The following is a 19,404-nucleotide window of genomic DNA, read 5'->3' as shown; positions in this document are numbered from 1 at the left end:
CAGGTAGTGGCAGTGGGATTCTCTGTTCCAGGGGTTCACTGAATGAAACATCAGGGCTACACAGAAAAAAACAGAAGTACAGTAAGTGGTGCCACTCAGGGCTTATTGCATATTTGAAAGCGATCCTTGGGACTTCCCCGGTGGTCCAGTGGTTAGGAGTCCGCCTTCAAATGCAGGAGACGCGGGTTTGATCCCTGGTCGGGGAACTAAGATCCCACATGCCGTGGGGCAACTAAGACCCGGCACAGCCATAAATAAATAAATAAATATTTTTTAAAGAAAACAAAGAAAAAAGAAAGCAATTCTTACCATCCTTTCCAAAGGGAAGAGCATTGACAGTGCCCTCAGAGTGGCACGTTTTTCATGGAAACATTTAGCACCTAGAAGGCATCGGGCACTATGCTGGGTGCCCTGGTGGGACAGACACAACAAGGGACAGCAAAGTGTGATCATTCTATGCACAGAACTGTTCGCCTTGAAGCGGAAGGAACCGCCCTTTGTCAAGAGAAGGAGGCAAGAAAAGTGACGACAGACCGCAGTGGGCGGCACCTCAGCGGGCAGCGCAGAAGCTCCTGCAGGCGGGGGTCTGCTCAGGGCTCCCTGGAGCTGACTGGGAGCCGTGGGAGAATTCCCAACAGAGAGGAAGACGTCAGAAACCTTCTTCTGCACTAAAGTGCCAAGACCAGTAGGGAGGGCACTGCCGTGGGAATGGGGGTCTAAGCCATGGCCGAGGCCAGGAGCTTCGTGGAAAAGATTCAGCAGACTGACTTAACAGGGGGCAGAGAGAGTACACATGGGAGACCAGATCGAAGAAGAGCGAGGTGACTTCACGGCAAGTGGAAAGACGGACGGCTGCCCTGCCATGAAGATGGGGGACAGAGCTGGGGAGGCGCTGGAGGACAAAGAGCCTATAAGGTCACGGCCGGCGGAGCACCTCTGGGCCTGAGCGGCACACACACTACCCGGAAGGCAGGCGGCTCTGTGGCTGTGGAGGTGTGGCCTCAGCCGGACATAAAGATCTAGGAACCCTCCACCTCTAGTGGTAAATCAAGGCACGAGCTGGCGTGTGACTTCCTTCCAGGGTCTGTGCAGTGAGAAGGACGGAGCCCTGGAGGATGGATTAATGACAAGCCTTTGAGAGATCCTGAATGGCGGAGCCAGAACCAACGAAAGCAAGAAAGGGGCCAAGGAAACCAAGGGAGAAGAGGCTTCCATGAAACAGGAAGTCAACTAAGATAACCTGGCTCAGGTTCCCCCTGCATCTGGCGACCAGCAGGGCACCAGCGAGGGAGGGAGAGAAGTTTCATTAACGCTGATGGTCCGGATCACGGCACTGGACTGGGGAATGGACACGGAAGTGGAGACAATCCACCCCCTAGAAACAGCTCGGAGGGAAAGAGGTGGGTAAGGAAGGAAGGTGAGGGGCACACGGGCAAGGGAGAATGGGGCCCCAGGCTTCCTCAACGTCTCTGGCCTCAGTGAACTTCGCTGAAAGCCCTGAGCAGGAAAGCTGGTACCCTACAGCCCCAGATCAAGGGATCACACCATCCTGTCATCACATACCTAAGCTGTACGGCACCAGAGCCTTGGGAGTCTGCACGTTCATCAGAGAATTTTGAAACCAAATAAAATGCTCATTTTGTTAGGCAAGTATGCCCCCCAGAATGTTGCTAACAGGGCTCGTGAGAAAGGAATCAAGGCTCCCACGGCGAGTTAACGTTTGAGAAACCCCGGGCTAAACCACGTCTCTGCACCTCAGACTCTCAGAGCCTGACTGGCGCCAACCACACAGGCAGACTCAGGAGATCGGGTTGGGCGCTTCCCAAACTCTGGCCGGGGAACACTCTCTGTCCTTCGAGCATCTTGAGGTAAGAGGGCCCTGAGGCCCTCGACGGGCAGCGGTGCCCTGCATCCCTGAGGGGTCACCTTGGTGGTCACGAGGATACGACTTCCGATGAGTCAGAAAAGCCCACGACCCTCCCTCGACGGGTTCAACAACAGGGACAGGTTTGGGGGAGCAAAGAGGGTTCAGCCTCAGACGTGCTTCTAAAGTGACCTGACCAACTAGGAGTTGGTTTGTTGCTTCCACTTGGCCCTGATCCGGTTTCTCTGTGGATCTGTTAGTTGTATTCTTAGATCTCTTCAAGGAAAGCAAGGCAGGAGGCAGAGAAGTCAGAGGACAGCACGGTAGCGAAATCCATCCCCCTCTAGTCTGCGGTGCACGGGGCCTCTGCTGGGGCCGTGGAGGCTCGGATCCAGAGTCCAGATCCCTTGTTTGCCAAGGTTTCTAGCTCCTGCCAGACCAAAACCCTTACTGCAACACTGAGCTCTTTAATTATGCTTTGGAGACAACCTGTGGAGAAATTTCGAGAGAGAGAGAGAGACAGAGACAGAGAAAGAGAGAGAGACAGAGGGAGAGAGGGAGAGAGAGGGAGAGAGAATGTGTGCTGCATGAGTGTGTGTGTGTGTGTGTGTGTACCCAAAGATTTAGCAAAGAAGATAAGGGACCAAAGTACTGGCAGTCATGAAACAAAACTCACACCAAACACAGCACGCGGGACTTGGACGCCACCTCACCGTGTGCCAGCCGCTGGTAGCACAGGAGACCATGGGTTTACAAGACCCGAGAGGAAAATCAAAGAACCACCGACACTCACACGAGGCACACTTCTGAGCAGTCCTCCTCCTGGTCCTCAGTCAGATCTACTAAAGTGACAGCACCTGATGTGCTCTCAGGACAGGCTGACTCCACGCTGCAACGAGAAGAGGTCTGTGCGGTCACACAGCAGCAAGACTAATCCTCTGCGTGTAAATATAGCTGCCGTTTGTGTCCCCGGCACAGATGCACCTTCATGGAGACCGCGCTCTAAAAGGGGCTGAGGCGCCTGGAGAATCCGGGCAGGAGGGGGAACCGGCCAAACCCTATGTTGTGCTGTTTCCTCAACTTCTGAACAAATGCCTTTGACTTAATCCATCAACCTAAAAACACTCTTTTTCTTTTTTTCCATCTTAGTGTGTCGTCTTAAAAAGTGTCTTTACACATGCTAATGAAAGTTCTCTGATGGATCCCAAAGGTTCTTTAATGCCTCTCTAGTAAAGAAGTCCCCCTTTTTCAAGGTTCTCGTCCCACTTCTATAAGCTCTGTGATACGGAAGAGCCCAGAGGTCCCCTGAGCAGATGAGAACAGACACGCGATGACGGCCCTTTATTCTGCTGCCTTGACTGTTGCTGGCACGCTTGGCATTTCTTCATCCCGTGTGTCATTTGGCCAGAACAACGCCAGTAGCAGGACGGTTCTCTGCTTTCCGAGCTCTCTGCAAAGACTCTTAAGGCAGAAATGATGCCTGCTGGGAAAAGGCTGATGTCAGCTCTTAAGAGCATAGCGCCCTGCTGGATAAGGAGGTCTTTGTTTTCGGCTCAACTGTGAAAATGAGAAAATGCCTCTAGCCTGACAAACAAGAAACCCACACAACAGAGGTCGGGCCGTGACCTTTATTTAAAGGTACCACACTTCATTAGCAAAACACTCACATGCAACACACAGATGCGCCTTTAATGTCGCATGGAGTGGCTGTAAAAACCAGCTTCATTTCCACCCCCGTTAGGGCTGACCCGCAGCCCTAGCTCCAGTGCAGGGCAAAGTCAGCCTCACACGAAGCCCTTCTGACACTCTACGTCCCCACAGAAGCACTCATTAAAGACCCAGGCTCCCTTCTCATTTACTTTTCAAAATAAATACACATACTTGCTGTACGTTGGGGGGATTTAAAAGAAAAAAATTAACAACATCTCAGTTTCTGAGTTAGTTATTTAGGATAACTAAAATTAAGGCTATAAAATATCTTAAATCCCAGAACACTTGTGGGAAGACTTACACGACTGTGTGTGAAAGCGCACAAGAGGAGAGAATTTGGGGGCTAAAACTTCCCAAGTTCAGATGATGCCAAAAAGGATGTGGGAGAAAAAGAGAAAGCACATAGTCTGAGGGATTCTATTTCAAAAGTCCTTAATTTATGAAATCTGTGGCGGGGTGGGGGGGGGAAATGTCTTCATATATTTAAAGCAAATTTTAAAATGCCCCCGTCTTCATCTTTAGACTAACGTTTCTACTGGCCTGTGCCACTAACTTAATATTGGGTCAGAGATTTTAAACCAGAACACAATTTCTTTTTTTTTTTTTGGCTGCCTTGGTTCTTAGTGGCCGGACGCGGGATCTTTCGTTGCAGCGTGCGGGCTTCTCTCTAGCGGTGGCGTGCGGATTTTTTCTCTCTCTAGTTGTGGCGCGCAGGCTCCAGGGTGCATGGGCTCTGTAGTTGTGGCACGCGGGCTCTCTCACTGAGGCACGCGAACTCAACAGTTGTGGCACACGGGCCCAGCCACCCCACGGCATGTGGGAACCTAATTCCCCGACCAGGGATCGAACCCGCGTCCCGTGCATTGGAAGGCGGATTCTTTACCAGTGGACCACCAGGGAAGTCCCCAGAACACAATTTCAAAAGCACTTTCCTGAGCATGAAGGAAACCCTCCTCTGTTCACGTGGGGCTCTCACCTGCACAGAGATGGCCTTTCAGCCTCTTCAGGGGAAGCTCAACAGCTGCTCTTCCTCCCATCATTCCTGCAGGGAAGCCTCGCCGTGCGTGGCGGACGGACCTGCCTAGCGCTCTCAGAGCCCTTCCACACTTACGCGCCTGCATCCCGTCACCGCGTGCTCCAACTACCCCTCTCCACCCGTCATCTCCAAAGCATCGTTCCGCTGTGTGGAGAACGCTCACACGGCAGATCATCCAAAAGCACAAGGCGCTAAGCTCCCGTATCAAACAGTTCACAGCAGCCGGATGCGTGCGCTCCTCAGTATCAACGTAACATGGGTCCCAACAGCGCTGGCTCCAGGAACAGCCAGGCTGGGTTTTGATTCCTGGCTCCATGACCAACTAGCTAGCTCTGTGACCCTGAGCAAGTTACCAATCGCTCTGCGCCTCACTTTTACCACCTGCAAAAGAGGGATAATCACCGCATCCACATCACAGGGTTGAGAGGACGCGAGGAGATCACGCCCACGAAACATTCGGCACAGCGCTTGGTACACCGTCAGGCTCAACAGACAGTCACGGGCACGAATAAGCCCTGATACAGAGGCTCCCGATTCTCTAGATGCTGGGAATCCTGACCCATCATCATCCTCAGTGATGAAAATCTGGACCCCCTCTAAGGCTTACGTAGACATGGACACAGCAATGACACGGTCTGCCTATAAACACGTATTACTGTTTACCTAATAAAAACACGTCACTGTTTACCCTTTAAAGTCTCAGCTGCTGTTAGGTCAAGGTACTGAAATAACCCCAACTTTTCAATTTCCTCTGGGTCTAGCTGGTTTTTTTTAAAATTTAAACTATAGTTGATTTACAATATTGTGTTAGCTTCAGGTGTACAACAAAGCGACTAGGTTTTATATAGATAGATATAGATAAATCTATATATATACACACACAAATATATAAATAATCTTTTTCAGATTCTTTTCCATTCTAGGTTATTACAAGATACTGAATATAGTTCCCTGGGCTCTACAGTAAATCCTTGTTGTCTATCTATTTTGCATACAGTATCTGTTAATCCCGTATTCCTAGTTTATCGCTCTCCCCACACCTTTCCCCTTTGGTAACCAGAAGTTTGTTTTCTATGTCTGTGAGTCTGTTTCTGTTTTATAACTAAGTTCATTTGTATTATTTTTAGATTCCACATGTAAGTGCTATCATATAATATTTGTCTTTCTCTGTCCAATTTACTTCACTTAGTATGATAGTCTCTAGGTCCATCCATGTTGCTGCCAATGGCAATATTTCATTCTTTTTTATGGCTGAGTAATATTCAATGGTATATACGTAGCACATCTTCTTTATCCGTTCATCTGTTGATGGACACTTAGGTTGCTTCCATGTCTTGGCTATTGTAAATAGTGCTGCTATGAACATAGGGGTGCATGTGTCTTTTAGAATTGGAGATTTCATCTTTTCCGGATATATGCCCAGGAGTGGGATTGCTGCATCATATGCTAGCTCTAGCTTTCGTTTTTTAAGGAACCTCCATACTGTTTTCCATAGTGGCTGCACCAATTTACATTCCCTCTGGGTCTGGTTTTAAACTGAAATGAGGAATAGCTTCCTCTACTTTCATGAAGTCTGTGGACTAACAGTCCCCTGGTAAAGCACGTTCATACACATCCCTACTAAAGGTACTAAAGAGATACAAGAAATGGAGAATCACCAAACAGAGCATGACGGTGCTCTTATACTTTACAAACTAGATACTCCTGAACACCTGAGGTACCATCTACACAATCAATCCCTCTGGGGGGAAAAAATGTCCATTCTAGTCAGTAATCAGTAAGGTTTTGTGTTTTTTTTAAACCGAGTTTCTAAATCACACCCAGAACGTGATTTCAAAGGCTTCCTCCAATCTTCTGTCAAGCTGCAAGAATTACTGGTTTTGAGTCTGTTTTTCCCTCTTTTTCTGTTCACTCTCATGGGGTCAAGAGGGAAGTGACTGAGACCAAGGGAGAAAAAAAAATAAAATAAAAATAAGAATAGGAGGTTAAGGGAAGAAGAAAGCAAAGGAGAAAGGAGGAGGAAGAGAAAGGGGAGGAGCAAAGGGAACAGAGGACCCGAGCCTGGAGAACGTACCCAAGGATACACCAGAATCGGCTCCATCAGACTTGAGGAAAACTTCAAAGGCATGGCCACAGAAGCAAAGACAACATCAGGGGACATATTTCACACCAGGAGAGGATTTCAAAGGAACAGCACCAGGGAGAAGGGGTCATGTTTTCTTTCGCTGGGCCCTGCCTCTTTCAGCTTGGATGGTTAACGCCGTCTGGGGCGAGCACGGCCGTTACCGCACAAGGCCAGTGACCATGGCTTTGATCTCAGTGTGAGCTTCTGGGTTTTGCCCTGTTCTGAGGCCAGGGGCAACTATTTTGCACATTTATATAGCACTGATCAAAGAGAGGGTGCCTCTTCCAATCGGGAAATGAGCTCAAAGAGCACGTTCTCTGGACAGTGGGTCTAATTTTCAATTCAACACAAAAATTATTTAGCACCTGCCATGTGCCAGACACTAGAATGGTCAAATGTCACCCTACATATGTGATGTCCATCTTTAAGATGCATGTCATCCTGTCTCAGGTGAGATACAGCTGTGACAGAACCACGTGATGATTGGTTTCGCTGTCACACACAGCACGGTTAATCCCAGCTCCATCACTTTGGACACGTTATGCTCTCAATTTCTGCTTCTGTAATACGCACGCACGCACGCGCGCGCGCACACACACACACACACCCCATCTTAAAGGGACACACTTATTGTAAGGGTTAAATGAGATAACACACTTAAAGTGTCTGGCATAGGGCCAGTATAGAGTAAGCACTCAATATACATTCCCTTCCTCTCACAGGCAACTGAGCGAACAGTTGAGCTACATACCCATCACTCACACACAGAGGTGAAAACTGAAATCCATCTTAGACCATCCTCTTCAGCACAGAACTCTCACCAGGTTCCACCAGCCAAGCACCGAGACTAAGTCTCAAAACCAGTGTGAATTCAGCGTGTTGTTACACGGCATCAACTGTTAGCCTTCAAGAGTCTTCATTGTATTACAAATACACAAGATATTACAAATGCACAAGATTGTCCATTGCAGCATTATTATAAAATATTATCTAAATGTCCAAACAAAGGGGATTAGCTGAACCCACCATGGCATATGCATGCAGTGGAGTACTATGCAGTTGCAAACAAGGATGAGAAACTGGCATGAAGCGATTTCCACAATACATGGTTGACTGAAAACACCCGAGCTCAAGTGAGTATACAAAGTATGGCACCTCGTGTGTCAGAAAGAAAGGGAATGAGAAAATATTCATGTACCTGCTTACTTTAACAGAAAGACACAGAAGAAGGGTAATCACCTTCAGGGTTAGCGAACAAGAGCAGTGAACGGGACAGGGAAGGGAATAATGCTCCTCTAGGACTTTCTGTTTGTTTGTTTTGTTTTGTTTTTGCTTTTTGCGGTACACAGGCCTCTCACTGTCGCGGCCTCTCCCATTGCGGAACACCGGACACAAAGGCTTAGCAGCCATGGCTCACGGGCCCAGCCGCTCCGCGGCATGTGGGATCTTCCCGGACCGGGGCACGAACCCGTGTCCCCTGCATCGGCAGGCGGACTCTCAACCACTGCGCCACCAGGGAAGCCCTCCTCTAGTACTTTTAAATAGAGTTTTAACTTTTTTTTTCTTTCAGTCTCATTAAGACATAATTGACAGATAGCACTGTGTAGGTTTAAGGTGTACAGCATAATGACTTCACTTACTTAAACGGCAATATGATGACACAGTCTTGACTTTCAGAAGCATGTTAATAGTTTACATATTGAAAAAATGAAATCAACAAGGATGGGAAAAAATCTCCCACTGAGTGCCAACAGAAATTAATTATAGATTGTAATTAACGCAACACTGAAGTGGGGAGGGGAGGTAACTTTTGAAGTTGGTACTTCAAAAGAGGCTACTATTATACCCTCAGCACCAGGGGAAAAAAAACACCAACAAATCTTGAACTCTTTTTAGCAGGTTTGTTTTTCAGAGTGGTACAGGCATAGCAATTCTGAAACTCTTTTAAGTGTGCTGTAGGACTGAACACTAAGTAAATGGGCTGAAGTTGTTGGAATCAGGGAGATACAAATATGGAATAGGGGAGGGTGAGGAAGAACTCCGTGGGGTTGGATTATAACTGGAGTATTAAAATGAACTCATGATTCCCTGGCTCTTTCCACAGAGTCTAGAAACCATGCTGTTCAACAGAACTTTCTGTGATGATAGAAATGTTCTGTGTGTGTTCTGTCCAACGTGCTAGCCACTAGCCACATGTGGCTACTGAGCTGGAAATGTGGCTACTGCAACTGAGGAACTGATTTTTTAAACTTTATTTAATGTTAAGTGTGATCTGCCACATGCAACTGTGTCTACTGTATTAGACAACTCAAGTCTAGAGGCAATGACACCACAGCTACGCTTAGCACCCAGATCTTGGCTTCTAAATACTACTCCCCACTGAAAGGAATTAGGGTCCCCAGGAGAAACGGCCGACTCCATGCTGAAGCAGGTAAGTTACAAGATGAACATCTGGTCTGCCAGACAATAAGAAAGTGCTCAAAAAAGGGGTGGGGTGGGGGGGGAAGGCATGTGAGAAGGACACATAAGGGCTTCCCAGGTGGCGCAGTGGTTGAGAGTCCGCCTGCCGATGCAGGGGACACGGGTTCGTGCCCCGGTCCGGGAAGATCCCACGTGCCGTGGAGCAGCTGGGCCCGTGAGCCACGGCCGCTGAGCCTTTGCGTCCGGAGCCTGTGTTCCGCAATGGGAGAGGCCGCGACAGTGAGAGGCCCGCGTACCACAAAAAAAAAAAAGAAGAAGAAGGACATATGAGTCAGTTGAAGGGACTCTTATCTGCCACATCAGGGACAGCTCAACTCACCAAACAAAACAGGAATCCCTGAGTCCATACGGATGACAGACAGGGGGAAAGGAGAGCTCTTCCTCACCAGATCACACTTGAATACCAAGGTCGTAGAAAAAATTCCTCACTGACATTTCCACAAGACGAACCCCACTCTACCCCTTGCCTCATACCTTGATCTACTTTATTTCTACGGCAGATAAGAGTACTTTTCAACTCCCAAATAAGACATTCATGTTCTTAACACTTAGGGAACAAAACAAAAAAACTGCTCAGGGTCACCCTTTCAGTAAGAAAATAAAGAGTTCAAATGACCCAGGAATCCTCAGTTTCCAAGTTCTGGAGAAATCACTAGGCAAACCTCTTCCCTCTCCCCCTCCTCCCCGAACCAAATCAAATGAAAGTTGGTCATACTCTGTAGCTCCCTACCCTGGCTCAACCTCTCCATCTCTCTACTGGAAAACATCTCAGTATGATGGTTATAGTGAAATGCAGCCAAAGCATGCATCTCTGAGACCCCCTTCATAGGAATCTGTAACTCAGTACAGGAAGTTTCTTGGATATCTTAAATAAAAAGGAGGGGACACACTATCGTGCAAACAGGAAACATTTCATCAGATCAGACAATGCACTTAAGTACCCTAACCCATGAAGAAGTAAGAGATGCAGCATCTTTTAAACGTGCCTGTGAAACTGGTCATGCAGCGCTTAGAAAACACACGTGGAAACATCAGTAACGTTACTGAGATGAGGAATTAACCTGCGGCGAACAAGTGACACTTGCCCACCTTTCCTCTCTGAGTCCAGGGAGTTGGCCCAGGGGGTGCTGCCGTTTCTGGTTTTCTAAACCTGTGCACGATGACATCCATTGTGAGCTGCAAGTGAACTCTGCAGTTCTATTACTTACACTTTAAATCATTTACAGTGTCATCACAGATCTGCGCATCGAGGTCACATTTGTAACCACCCAAGGAGTTACAAAATCATTCTCTAAATGCTTCGACGTTCTAATGATACTAATAACGACGAAAGCTCTGCTTGTCATCTGCCAGGCACTGCACTAAGCGCTCACCATCATCCTTTGAGGAAGGACCCACTATGACTCCCGCTGAAAGATAAGGAAGCTGGGATGTTAACCCCGACGCTACGACGTTCACACATTACATTCACTGTAACAGTGCTCTTATTCCCTATCATTACCAGTATCTGAATAATGGATTCATTAATAATAAAAGCAGTAACTGTCATCAACTGAGTATTGTACTGGGCCCAACTCCTCGCATATTTTCACTCTACTGCTCACAATAGGTCTATACATGAACTGTCAGCATTGCCATTTTACAGAGAAGGATATCGGGCCCAGATAAATTAAGTGATTGTCCAAGGCCACAAAGATGGTGAGTGGCAGAATTGGGATTTAAACTAAGGCAAGCTTGATCACAAAACCTACTATCTCAGAGCCACCTCCCCCTTTCTTCGTTTAAAAAAAAAAAAAGGACCAAATGTCTCTTATTTGGGTTTGGAGAGAGGAAGAGATTCCTAGTAACATAAGAATGAACTCCAAACAGTTGGACGCCCAGGGTCTAAATTATGAGCCTCTCCCTCTTTGCGAGAGGTCATTGTTTTGCAGAGCCTTGTTGCTGGATTCCTGATCGTAGCAAATTCCAGGGCTCCAGACTGCAGGCTCAGCCTCTGACTAACACTACAGTGATTTACTGAGGATAGAGAAATACCGCTGTCAGTATGTCTTATGACTACACACACAGGCCAGCGCGCTGGAATGCGGGCAATGCCGAGGGCTGCTGGCGCGTTCGGCCCCCTCGAACCGTGCTAGGTCCCCGCCTCCAGTGAGGAGCCTGGAATATGAGGTCCACGTTCAGGAACGGCAGCATCCTCGGAAGGACTGGGGACGGCCGAGCATCCTGTGTAATCACTACACATTAAGTCACGTGTGCGGAGGAGAAAGGAGCAGCGCCTTTTACCCAGACAGACAGCGCGCTACTTCCAGCCGTCAGAGCGGCCTCCGCCCTCTGCCAAGACCCCAGACTACCCACCGGCCTCCCAACCGCCAGGCCAGCCTCCCCGCGCAGCTGCCTGGGGGGTCCCCGAGGCCGCCAGACCTCCGAAGAAGCATCCGCTCCCTCCGCGAGGCGTGCGTGTGAGAAACACAACGAGGGAGCCCAGATACAGCGCGCCGGTTTCCAAATACAAACGTGGTGAAGCCGCATCGGGTCACAGAACTTTCGTCTCAGCAAAGGGGGACACTGAGGCGCAGGGAGTTGAAGCAACGCGCGCGGAGGCCGCAGGCGCGGGCGGGGACGGAGGGGAGGGCCGCCGCCCGGGCACCGCTCCTCTGCGCGCGGGAGGAAGCTCCCTCAGCCGCGCGGGGCAGCCCCGCGCGCGTCCCCAGCACGAAAAGCGCCCTCCCCACCGTGGGACACACAGCTGCGGCTGCACACCTAGCTCTCAGGGTGCACAACTGGGGCTCCTGAGCCAGCATTTCACAGCGGTGGCCCGGCGCTCGCCCCTTCGGCCACTGCCCCGGCCCCTAAGGACACTCGGTGGGGACCGGCCCCCTGCGCGAGCAGCTGGCAGTGACCAGGCAAGAGAAGCCAAGGCTTCCAGACAACGTCCCCAAGCCGCTCTAGGGAAAGGTAGCTCCTCTGGGGAACACACTCGAATGGCTGCACACATGCGTCGGAAGGAGATGAGAGGTCACCTCTCCTGCAGCTATTAACACCGGTTTAGTGCCCGCTCCTGGCAGGGGAGTAGTGGGCATCTCTCCCCTTCCGAGTCAGCGGCACAGAGTGGCAAGAGAACCGTGGCCCAGGACCCGCTTCAGGGGGGGCACTTACAGGTGGGGGGCGAAGATGCGACTCATCTTGGAAGCATGGTCACTTTCACAGTCCAGCTCGTCGTCGCCGGGCTCCACGGTGAACTTCCTCTTGCTGGGACTGATGGGCGGGGGCCCCGTGCGGTGACTAGTGAGGGCCGAGGCCACGGGCAGGGTCTGCAGCCGGGGCTCCCCCCTGAGAGCAGCTTCACCTGAGCAGAGAGAGAGAGACACGTGTCACCAAGCAGGAGACACGCCCCCACCCCGGCCCCTCGCAAAACGACTCCCGGGGTAAAGTTTCTGGCAACGGGATGGGCTGCCATTCTCAAAACGCGCCCGGGCCCCGGGGAGCCGCCAAGCGCGAGCCCTTCCACATAAACATGGTTTCCCAGCAAAGTCGCTCTTTTCTGCCCCAGCGTTATTGAGATATCACTGACATATATCATTGTGTCAGTTTAAGGTGAACAACGTGTTGATTTGATACACTTATACATTGCAAAACGTTACCACCAGAGCTAACACATCCAACACGTCACATACCTACCATTTCTTCAATAACTTTTTAGGGCTTTAAAATAAAAAGTTGCAATAAAGTAACTGGGGACAGAGGGCGTATCAACCATAAACCATCTCAAAAGTCAACTGAAGACAACAGAGGTCTTTTGATTTTCGGGTATTCAACTACAAACCTGTAAGAGTATGATGACCTAACCGTGGGTTCATTAAACAACTAAACTCACTTTTCTTGCTTGTTACACTTTTATTATGTCTTTGGTATGTTACTTTTTTTAAGAATGAGGAAAATTTATGGGTTAATAGTTCACATGTTTGCCCCCCAACGTTAAAACAAACAAAAATACGTTGTTTAATGGGAAATACTTATTTTTTTCTTACGGTACACTAAAGATGGCATGTTAAAAAATATGATTATTATCAGCACTAAGTTTCTGTGGATAATCTGTCACCAGCTTAATGCACATGTGCTGTTCTCAAAATATTTTCAAAGTCAGACACTCACGATCAGAGTTCACATTTTGATCTGATTCGACATCTTGCTGTCTTTCATTCCCGTTTTAGAAAGGCTTCATGCGAAGAGATAACTTTGTGCCTTGTTATGAATTAAAATAAGCATAATCTTTCATTACAAGAATGGTTATATACTTTCTAAAATTTATAAGCAAGAGTAATAGTTACTTTAAGAGAAAACATCAAGCTTTCTAAGTCATGGGGGGCTGAGTACCTAAAATTTTCACAAATAATAACCTGTTTGCTGTGCTTTTCATATTGGCCTCTAAGGCCTGACCAATTTTGTTTCCACTTGGTCACCATTTGAGAGTCACATTAGGATAAAGTCGACTTCATCTGAGGCCTGTGGTACCTAAGAAAGGAAATCTTTGTTTGCCACCACTAATTTTCGTATCATCACAGAATACGTAGACAGTTTTAACAGCCGTTTGCTTCACACACATATGACAAATGCGATTTTGTTAGGGAAAGGAGGGAAAAATGCCTTCTTAATGTTTACCAGGAAAAATAAAAATTTTGCCAATTTAGTCAGCAAGATATAAACTAGCAAATATACAGTCACCCATAATACACCTCTAGTCAGGATTTCTTTTAAGGATTCTGGCCCCAAAGCAAACTGGAACTTTCCACTTTAAATGAAATACCTAAAACACAAGCCCTATGCTGGCCTGCTACACTCAGAAACTCAGCAGGATTTTGGTTGGCCTCTACTTCGTATTAAGTCATTTTTGGTTTAAACAAACAAACAAACAAACAGCAGTGCTAATATCTGTACCTTAATAAACTAGAAAATATCCTTTCGAAAGCTGCCCCTCCTTCTCATTCTCTCCTTCTCCACAGAGCATCAGTAACCCAGTTAACTTCTGGAGGAGCCCTGGTGATACCCTGAGAAACCCAACCACGGCAAATCAAGCCTCATCCGCAAGGCACAGCGCCAGCGCACCCTCCACCCAGCGTCTCTCCACGTCCCTGGCAGCGTAAGTGGGATGAGGAGTACTCTGTGAGGACCCCCGGGCTTTGGGAGCCATTTCATCAGATGCCAGATGTGTGGCAATGCCAGTTGCCATGGAAAATCGCCACCATATCAACGAAGTCGAATCACCCCAAAAAAGGAACAGTCACTCATTACGCAGGAAATCACTGTCACGTGAAGAGCAAAACTCTTGGGGTAACGATAACATTCCTGCTTCACTCCGCAGTTTCCATCCTCGTGCAAGTTCTTGTGCTTGTTTGCATTTAAGTTCATCAAATGCAGGCACTGCTCATCTTAAGACTGAATTGCTGGTGTCTGGCAGAGAAAGTCCACAGGAATCCTTTGAAAACACTGGAGATCGGGAACCTGGCAGGTGAAGGACCCACGAAGGAACCACAGGTGGTCCTGGGGGGAGGGGGGCTCCTCCAGAGATGACGGGGACATGCATGCCGTTAGTGCTGGGTTCCCTCGTGTGACAGATGGAGTCACCTACTCAGGGTCACATGTGAACAGGTTAACTATAGCAAGAACCATGCCCTCTGCCTATCAGGCTAACACCTCCTCCTAAACACCGTGCAAGCCCCACACACGGCTCAGCACAAAGAAACCAGGGGCAGGAGGAAAAGAGCCACAGTTAGAAGGGCAGGCAGGTCTGCTCAGTTACACGCCTTCAGCCTTCATTCATCTCCGGGCCCCCCTGGAGAGGGCCCTGGCCCAAAGCCAGGTATCGTAGAGCAGGATTTGCTGGTATCAGTGTGTACGTAGCAAAACAAGGTTAAAATTATTTTAGTAAAACTCTATTTTAATTTCTTTTTGGCCGCACTGAGTCTTTGTTGCTGCACGTGGGCTTTCTCTAGTTGCGGCGAGCGGGGGCTACTCTTTGTTGCGGTGCGCGGGCTTCTCACTGCGGCGGTTTCTCTTGTCGCGGAGCACAGGCTCTAGGCACGCGGGCTTCAGTAGCTGTGGCTCGCGGGCTCTAGAGTGCAGGCTCAGTAGTTGTGGCGCACAGGCTTAGTTGCTCTGCGGCATGTGGGATCTTCCCGGACCAGGGATCGAACCTGTGTCCCCTGCACTGGCGGGCAGATTCTTATCCACTGTGCCAACATGGAAGCCCGAGGAGCACATTTGATCTGGGAGTCAAGGCACGTGTGGGATACCCTCCCTTTATTTAGAAACAGGCAAATATGGGCACGTACTTCCCCCGTCTGGGCCTCCATCCAACCAGGGGACAGACTAGCTAATATCTCATATTCCTTCAGACCCAATTCTACGGTCCACAATCCTGTAATCAATTAAGTAACCAACCAACCAACCAACATTTACTATGAAATTATTACTTGTGAAATACTGAACTAAGACATCAAAACCCAAAGTACGTACCTCAGATCTCATATGTAAAAGAAAAGTGAATCCACGGTCAAATAAATTTGGAAAACACAAGATTAAATAATTTTCCCAGGAGTTCCTTCTTGTCTTCTAATGCATGTGCCAGTTTCCAAGAGAGAAACACAGCAGCGCTGCCTTCAATCACGCCACCCCCAATTCATCCTACACCTTCTGTAGACACAGCCTTCCAAGGCTCCGTTGTGAGAACATCACCCCATCCTTACCCAAAGAGCCAGGAGCTTGCCAGTCACTGATAAAACACTATCCACACTGCTTCAGCACTCAAAGTCAACACCTGGTCCCAGCTACGCTTCTCATCTGTGTTCCTAGTATTCCTCTTACTAAGCTCTGAAAATTTCAGCCCTAAAGTTTAAACTAGACTAGTCACCATTCCACAGAGAACTAAAGATCTTTACTCAGGTTCTTCCCCTAATCTTCTTGTGTTGAATCCTACACATCCTGCAAAGGCCACTTTTAAAATGCTACCTCCATCAGGTTGCCTTCCTTGATTCCTCAATCTGAAAGTCATCTCTTTTCCTGAATACCCACAGAAATTGATCACTATGGCCCTTCCCTTCCCACTCTGTTCTGTGCCCCTTGAAGCAAGGGACATTTTATTCATTTTCTATCCTTAGAACACAGAGCACAATATATTCCATGCAGCAGATGGTTAGTATACACTGACAATGAGTAAATGAGGCAAGGGGTGCCCAGGTTATAGAGTTTTGAGGTATGTTAAAGATCAAAGATAACGTAGAATAAGGAATTTTTAAAGATCTATTTAAGGATATATTTATATAAAGAACGCTTACAACTCAACAAGAGAAAGATAACCCGATTTAAAAATAGGAAGGTATCTCACAAGAACTTTCTCCAAAGAAGAGAATCGCCAAGAAGCACAAGGGAAGATCTTCAACATCGCTAGACGTCAGGGAAACACAAAACAGAACCACAATGAGACACCACCTCGCAGCCACTAGGAGGGCTAGGATGAAAAGACAGAGGACAAGCGTTGATGAGGATGTGAAGAGGTTAGAACCCTCGTGTCTTCCTGGAGCAAAGGTGAAATGTGCAGGTGCTGGGGAAAACCACTTGGGGCAGTTCCTCAAATGGTTAAACACAGACCCAGCAACTACTCTCCCAGGTATATATCCAAAAGAAATGAAAACATATACTCACACAAAACTTATACATGAAGGTTCACAGCAGCATTATTCATTATAGCCCAAAACCCGAATATCCATCAACAACGAACAGATATAAAAAATGTGGTATAGCCATACGATGGAATGTTATTCAGCTACAAGAAGGAATGAAGTACTGGTTCACGCTACGACATGGAAGAACCTAGAATACAGTACGCTGAGTGAAAGAAGCCAACACAAAAGCCCACATGCCATCAGGTTCCATTCTATGGAACGTCCAGGAAAGGCCAATGCATAGAGACAGAAAGTAGATTAGTGGCTGCTGGGGGCTGGGGGAAGTGAGGGGTGGGACACGGCTGCTACTGAGGGCAGGGTTTCTCTTGCGGGTGATAAGAAAATGTTCTAAAATGTATTGTGGTGAAGGTTGCATAGCTCTGTGAATACACTAAAATCCACTGAATTGTATACTTTAAATGGGTGAATTGTACGGTAACGTGAATTATATTTCAATAAAGCTGTATTTATAAGTAGATGAAAGAAGATCCCAGTATTACGAGATCCTTTTCTCTCTCAGGCTTTTCCACAATTAACTGTTAAATAAGAACAGGCATCCATTAATTTTCCCTGAAATAAAAATAAACCTTTTGTTATTACAGCGATATCTCTCTGTCAGTCAGATAATTTTCTAAATATTTATCAAGTTAAAACAAATCAAAGCAGAAGTGCTTGAGGTTATGTAGACACTTGGATTCATCAGAGTCCTATTAAGCTCCAGCTCAGCTTTTAATCAGATTGTGTTGGAGTGTCTATTACATGCCGAAGGCTGTGCAAAGCGCTGTCAGAAAAACAAATGATGAAATTTATACAGACCCTGACCACAAGCAGGGAAGGGAAAAAAATACACACCAAAAGGAACTTATCTTGGTGTATAAAAGACTTCTTTCTTTTGTGCTCATGTGTATTCTAAATCTCACAATGGTTTGGTAACTGAAAAGGGAGAAATGATCTTTCTTTGTCAAGAACAAACAAGAGGAGGGAGTTTGAGCTGAGGAACCCAGTATTTTAAGTTTCTCGAGTTGGCTTAGCTACAACTGTCAATTTAACGTTTTTTTTTTAAGTTACAATTATAACTAAAGAAGCTCAACTTTTAAAATGTATCTGGCCTTTTCAACAGAAGATAATCCTATCCAGGTATGTGATGCTGCAGAACAATGCCTAATGGATACAAAAAATTTACTTAATTGCTGTTTTTAGTCATGGTAGCAGTTCTAGTATATGGATCAAAAATATTCCTTAAAGGGCTTCCCTGGTGGCGCAGTGGTTGGGAGTCCGCCTGCCGATGCAGGGGACACGGGTTCGTGCCCCGGTCCGAGAAGATCCCACATGCCGCGGAGCGGCTGGGCCCGTGAGCCATGGTCGCTGAGCCTGCGCGTCCGGAGCCTGTGCTCCGCAACGGGAGAGGCCACAACAGTGAGAAGCCCGCGTACCGCAAAAAAAAAAAAATATATATATATATATTCCTTAAATGTTTCTCCCAATTTTGAAGATGAGCAAGGATTTGGGCCCAAGATTTCACAAGAATCAGCATATATTAATTTCAATTTAAAAAAGTTTAACAGAGAGAAAGAAAAAAGAAAACCACTTAGCTTTATGATGTGCTATAGAATGATTCTGCTGAAATAGCAGAAGGAAAATCCTGCTGTCAAAGTCAGAAATGGAGTGGGAGAAGAGAGACCAAGGCAGAGGGATGAGACCCACAGGAATCTGCAGCCTAGTTTCAGAATCCCATTCTTGCCATATTTAGAAGCTTCTAAGACCCCTTATTCCCTACATTATAATACAGCTAAAACTGAAGTTTGTCTATCATCAAGTGGCATATTTTGATAGGACTGTTTTTCTTTGGCGGACATGACACAGTGGTTCATCTTAGACTGGACCCAATACAGAACCTGACTGGAGGGCCTTCAAAACAGCACCTGTCTCTTCAGCCCTGATTTCTTCATTTGTAAAATTCAGTGGTTCCATTAGCTCATCTTGAAGGCCTACCTTTGGCTCTCAAATCTACATTGTCCATAAGGTACATCTTCCAAAGGTGGTTGATAGAGAAATAGTCAACTTTTACAGGACACCCTTGACAGGGTGGGAGCAAAAGCGGGTCCAACTAAGAACTCCTGACTCAAAGCTCACCTCATAGTTGAAGGAGATTTAGTTAAAAACCAAGCACCCTTCTCAGCCCCAGTGTCCCGGCTTCATTTACTTATTCCAGTGCTACGAGAAAGTTGTCCTTAGTCAACTGAAGCCTGAGATAAAGGCAATGTGGTCCACAAAGCGCAGACTTGACTTTTACTGAGCTGAATGGCAGAGACTAAGACCTTCACCATGGAGCGGAGACAACTGATCCGGTTTCAGAGGGACGGACGGGTCCCGGGACAAAGCAGGGGCGGTGTCAGAACTGGGCTCAACCCCCGTCACAACGCCTCCATCAGCTCTGTGGGCCAAAGGCCAGACGGGGATTTGTGGCTGC

At 47.5% G+C, this 19,404-nt stretch overlaps 1 protein-coding gene across 7 annotated transcripts in view; it reads right to left on the bottom strand.

Annotated features, from left to right (window-relative positions):
* VGLL4 (vestigial like family member 4) overlaps window positions 1–19,404 on the bottom strand; it is a 161,916-nt gene that overhangs the window by 26,732 nt on the left and 115,780 nt on the right. For all 7 annotated transcript variants that reach the window (XM_060307172.2, XM_060307171.2, XM_060307170.2 and 4 more), the window contains one exon: window positions 12,373–12,562. In XM_060307172.2, coding sequence (XP_060163155.1) covers window positions 12,373–12,562 — 190 coding nt within the window. The remainder of the gene's footprint in view (window positions 1–12,372; window positions 12,563–19,404) is intronic.

This window comes from Globicephala melas, chromosome 11, assembly GCF_963455315.2.
Source record: "Globicephala melas chromosome 11, mGloMel1.2, whole genome shotgun sequence".
NCBI classification, from domain to species: Eukaryota; Metazoa; Chordata; class Mammalia; order Artiodactyla; family Delphinidae; genus Globicephala; species Globicephala melas.
Note: the sequence above shows the minus strand (reverse complement) of the source record. Positions and strands in the feature narration are given on the sequence as shown.